The sequence below is a fragment of the Mus caroli genome, chromosome 14, assembly GCF_900094665.2.
Source record: "Mus caroli chromosome 14, CAROLI_EIJ_v1.1, whole genome shotgun sequence".
In the NCBI taxonomy this organism is placed as follows: domain Eukaryota; kingdom Metazoa; phylum Chordata; class Mammalia; order Rodentia; family Muridae; genus Mus; species Mus caroli.
In genome coordinates, this window is record NC_034583.1 from 47,311,272 (window position 1) to 47,316,171 (window position 4,900).

General features: G+C 48.8%; 1 protein-coding gene across 1 annotated transcript in view; it reads right to left on the reverse strand.

The window, feature by feature from the left end:
• Positions 1 to 903, reverse strand: part of Sdr39u1 (short chain dehydrogenase/reductase family 39U member 1) — a 3,128-nt gene extending 2,225 nt beyond the window's left edge. Inside the window, exons 1-3 of the mRNA XM_021181345.1 lie at positions 856 to 903; positions 478 to 584; positions 311 to 393 (exon numbers count right to left, since the gene is read on the reverse strand). Coding sequence (XP_021037004.1) covers positions 311 to 393; positions 478 to 584; positions 856 to 871 — 206 coding nt within the window. The 5' untranslated portion in view covers positions 872 to 903. The remainder of the gene's footprint in view (positions 1 to 310; positions 394 to 477; positions 585 to 855) is intronic.
• Between the last annotated feature and the right edge of the window lie 3,997 nt (positions 904 to 4,900).

A 4,900-nucleotide genomic window follows, 5' to 3' on the forward strand; every position in this document is an offset into this window, starting at 1 on the left:
AACTCAGAAATCCGCCTGCCTCTGCCTCCCAAGTGCTGGGATTAAAGGCGTGCGCCACCACGCCCGGCCTAAGCCTGTCTTAATGTATAACTCGGGGCGGCTAAGAAGATAGGACTCTCTCCCCCGGCCCCCAATAGGCATGGGCTGTATCTCTTTATCCACAATACTGGGCTTTATTAGACGCTGATATATAACAGGCTCCAAAGGCTTAAGGGGACACTTGCACAAGTTTATGTCTACCATGCACAGGTCACAGGCATCGACCCTCTCCCCCCTGTACAGGTGATATCTGCTTTATGGCCCTGTTGACCTTCGCAGAGGGTTGAGGATATTCTCTCCAGCCAGGTTGACGACAACATCGCAGAGGGGCAGCCCCGACTCACTGAGTTCACTCTGTGGGAGAAAGTACAGTGCCGGCTGGTACTGTCCTTCCCAGGCAAATTGCCCTCCCACCCACCTTCCAGAAGCTCGACCTACCCACGTAATTCGACCCGGGCCAGGCTGTCTGGAGACCAATTTAACTTCGTGGCCCCTGGCTTTCAGCAGCTGGGTTAGGGCTGTCCCAATGAATCCCGTCCCGCCACCTGATGGGAGAGCACAAACTGTTTACTCAGCGGGGTGGAGGTAGGTCATCTGCTGGCGGCCCCTTTGGGTGCGGTCCCCATCTGACATCAGGCCTCTCCAACCCACCCCGCGATGCAGAGGTGACAAAGGTCACAGGGTCGCACAGATTCAGCTTTTGGGGCTGGGAAACCAAGGCTAGGTTGCCTGCTTAGGAGACTGCACCCTGTGGGCCTGTTTTCTCAGCTCTCGGCTGCAGCCTAAGCCGGCCCGCGACTCTCCGCCCTCCCTCACCTACAAGCACCCGCATAGCGACAGGGAGCTAGCACGCCTGCGCGAGATTTAAATACCGGACGCGACTACGAGCCTCACCTCACGCGAATCTCAGTACGAGGTGTGCCCCACCCTCCCCCGACCCGGAAGGAGTTATAGTAATAGCGAAGGACCGTAAATTTCTCTGGGAAGAGGGGTGGATGACGCAAAAGAGATGGCAGAAAGGATCCGCTCCTAAAGAACAACTCTAGACCGCGAAGCGCTGGGCGTGGGGAGGGGGCGGGCACTGTGGAATTCTTCTTCATCTTTTCCCACTGTTCTGCCTCCTTCTGCCAGGACTCGAGGGTGTCGGAGTTTCTTCTCCAGTTCATGTGCGCACTCTTGTCCTTGCTTCCGCAGCTAAGGCTCTCACAAGCGTGCATCTCACCCCCTGTTTCCCAGTTCATCCGTTTTAGGGCCCTCCAGGAACACATATTTCACCAAGTCTAATGCCCAGTTGTCATTCAGACATGGAGGCCATGTCTGCTTTATAAACATGTAAAAATGTAAAATATTTGCCTCAGTCCCTGGGCATAATCCTGGCCTGAAACCAATCAAGAAACGCTGCGTTTTTGCTTTCAGTAGAAACCACACTGTCTTCTGGGACTTTAAGAACCAAGTTTGGTGTCTGGTGCACATCCTTTCCCACTGAGGCAGACAAGGCAGCCAAGCTAGAAAAACATTCCACAGACAGGCAACAGCCTTTGGGACAGCCCCCACTCCAGCTATGTGGGACCCACAGGAAGACCAAGCTGTACATCTGCTACCTATGTGCAGGGAGGACTAGGTCCAGCCCGTGTATGTTCTTTGGTGGTAGTTAAGTCTCTGAGAGCCCCAAAGGTCCAGGTTAGTTGATTCGATTGGTCTTCCTGTGAAGTTGCTATCCCCTTAGGGGCTGCAATCCTTCCTCACATTCTTCCATAAGAGTCCCCGAGCTCCATCCACTGTCTGGCTGTGGGTGTCTACATCTGTCTGAGTCAGCTGGTGGGTGGAGACTCTCAGAGGACAGCCATGCTAGACTCCTGTCTGCAAGCATAACAGAGTATCATTAATAGTGTCAGGGATTGGTGCTTGCCCATGGTATGTGTCTCAAGTTGGGCCAGTTACTGATTGGCTGTTCTCTCAGTCTCTGCTCCATCCCCAATCCCTACATTTCTTGTAGACAGGGTAAGTTTTGGGTCAAAAGTTTTGTGGGTGGGTTGGTGTCCTTATTGTTCCACCAGAGTTCCTGCCTGACCATAGCAGGCAGCCTCCCCAGGCTCCATATCCCCAGTGTTAAGGATGCCCCCATATATTCTTGGGCACCTCCCTTATCCCAGGTTTCTGTTTCTTCCTGAAGATGGCCACTACGTTCCCCCCATTAGTTGCAGATTTCCTTTCATTCTCATGGTCACCGGGCCATCTCCTCTGCCCCTCCCCAACCCAACCCTGAATTTCCCTCTCCTCCCCATTCCCTCTCCCACCAAGTTCCCTCGCTCCATCTGACTTCCATGACCATTCCAATCCCCCTTCCATCTTTGCTTGTGCCCTCCCTCCTGCCCATCCTCCTTGGGTCTGTGGAGTGTAGCATGGGCATCCTGTATTTTATGGCTAATCTCCACCTATAAGTGAATACATACCATCCATGTCCCTTTGGGACTAGGTTACCTCCCTTGAGAATGATATTCTCAAGATCCATCCATTTGCCTGCAAAATTCATGATGTCTTCATTTCTCATAGCTGAACAGTATTCATTGTGTAGATGTACTACATTTTCTTTATCCATTCTTCAGTTGAAGGACACCTAGAATAACTCCCTTTTTGATAATTTGGTTATTCTCCACATTCAATTCGGTTTTCATCCTGTGCCTGCCTCCAGGGGTAGTGTCCTCCCATCTTGATTTGTTTGTATGGACAAGCTACCATTCTCATTGCTGTGAGCATTGCAATGTAAGAGAGGAAGTAGTTCTTTCGGCTAACATTTTGAGGGTACCAATCCATCATGGCATGAAAGGCACGGTGACCAGAGTTGGAGGTGTCTAGTTAGGAGACAGAGCGATAAACGTGGGTGTGAGATTACTCTTTTCCTTCTGGTCAGCCTGGGACTCTAGCGTATGGGATGGTGCTGCCCACAGTCAGGGTGAGTTTTCTTTTCAGCTAAACTTCTCTGGAAATGCCCTCACAGACATACTCAAATGTCTCCTAGGCAATTTCAAACCTAGCCAAGCTGGCAGTGAAGATTACTCAACATGCTTGCCTTCAGCAAAACCTGCTGGGTTGGCTTAGCCAGAATTCCACATACCCTGATATTTCCTCACAGCTATAATGTAAAATAGAAAAAAGGAAGTTGCAGAAGTATTTATACATTAATTCTGTTTGAATATTAAAAGCAAGACAAATATGATATTTTTAATAAATCGACTTGTAAAAATATAAATAAACACATGAGAACAATGAGAAATTCAGGGTAGTATTTTCCTCTGGAGGTAGGGTATGCGGGGAGGAATAATACCCAGGGGAGTCATTTCTAAGATGAAGTGATTGGTCCAGGTTGCTTATTTTATTAATCTTGTTATTGTCTAAAATATCTTATAACAAAACCACATGGATTAAAAATTTATAGTCATATTTTAGATATACAAAAATATAACTTACAATAATGTTTTCTTTCTCCTCCTTTTTTTTTTTTTTTTTGGTGTTTTTTGTTTTTCGAGACAGGGTTTCTCTGTGTAGCCCTGGCTGTCTTGGAACTCACTCTGTAGACCAGGCTAGCCTCGAACTCAGAAATTCCCCTGCCTCTGCCTCCTGAGTGCTGGGATTAAAGGTGTGAGCCACCACGCCCTCCTCCTCCTCCTCCTCCTCCTCCTCGTCCTCCTCCTCCTTCTTCTTCTTCTTCCTGCAGTCTTATTCTGTAGCCCAGACTGGCTTCTGACTCACAGCAATCCTCCTGCCTTAGCCTCCCATGTTCTGGAGTTACAGGCTTGAGCCACCATGTGCAGCTTGTAAGTTTACAAGTTTCTGTAATTAATTTGCTCACGAGCATTTCTAGTGGAGCAAACTTAAACTGTCCAGACAAAGGGCGAGGTAATCATTACTTTAAATTTTCCCTCCCTTTTTTGGGCGTGGGGAGGTAAATTTTTATTCTTTTAGTGTGTACTGTCTCTCCTCCTTGCTTATCACAGTGCATAGATGTGGCAGGTCACGTGGTTAGGCAGTTAGTCATCACTGCTTTCTCAGAAGTATCTTGTTTCATTTGGTTTTGGATATTGGCCAGCTAAGGCACAGCTGGTTAAGCCAGGTTTTGGGTGTGGTCCAGTGAATGGATCATGCTAGGAAACTTGGTAAGGTAGAGTGTGGGTCTGAGACCCTGGCACCCAGGTACCCTCCCACCTGAGATGGTAGGCGCTTCCCTGACAGATTCCTGGCCTGGAACACGTGCCACACTTTCCACATAATGAAATGTGACCTGTGGTTATGTAGGCCCAAACAGAGTTCTCCATACTAATGAAGTATCTAGAGGCCCTGAGGATTTAGCCAATAAGCTTCCCTTCCCAGACATTCCTTCCTGCCAAAAGTAGTTAATCTTTAGTCTTCCCTCAGGAGTTGATACACATCTATTTTTTGTGATGAACAGTCAATAAATGGTATGGATAAACATGGACTGACCCTTCCATTGAAACCACATGGGGAACATGGAGAAGACTTTTGCCTACAGAGCCACAACCTAAGTCTCCCATAGAAGGCATCTCGTTGTTCTTAGCCTGAGAGCCAACAATGGTCCTAACCTGGTCTTGGGCCCATGGACCCCCGATCCTTTGTTCCCAACTCTTATGTGTAATACCTCAGCAGTGACTGGGTGTCCGAGAGTTGGGGAACCCCAACTTCAGCCTCCCTCATCTTAGACTGCTATTCTCCTACCCCCTGAGCACTTTCTCAGTGCTTCCTTAAAGCCCAGCACCTGGTAGTGGCAGTTTCATGTCCCCAGCAACTGTGCCCAGCATCCCAGTGGTGGGGTGGGATGCAGACCCACAATGGGGTACAGTGACTT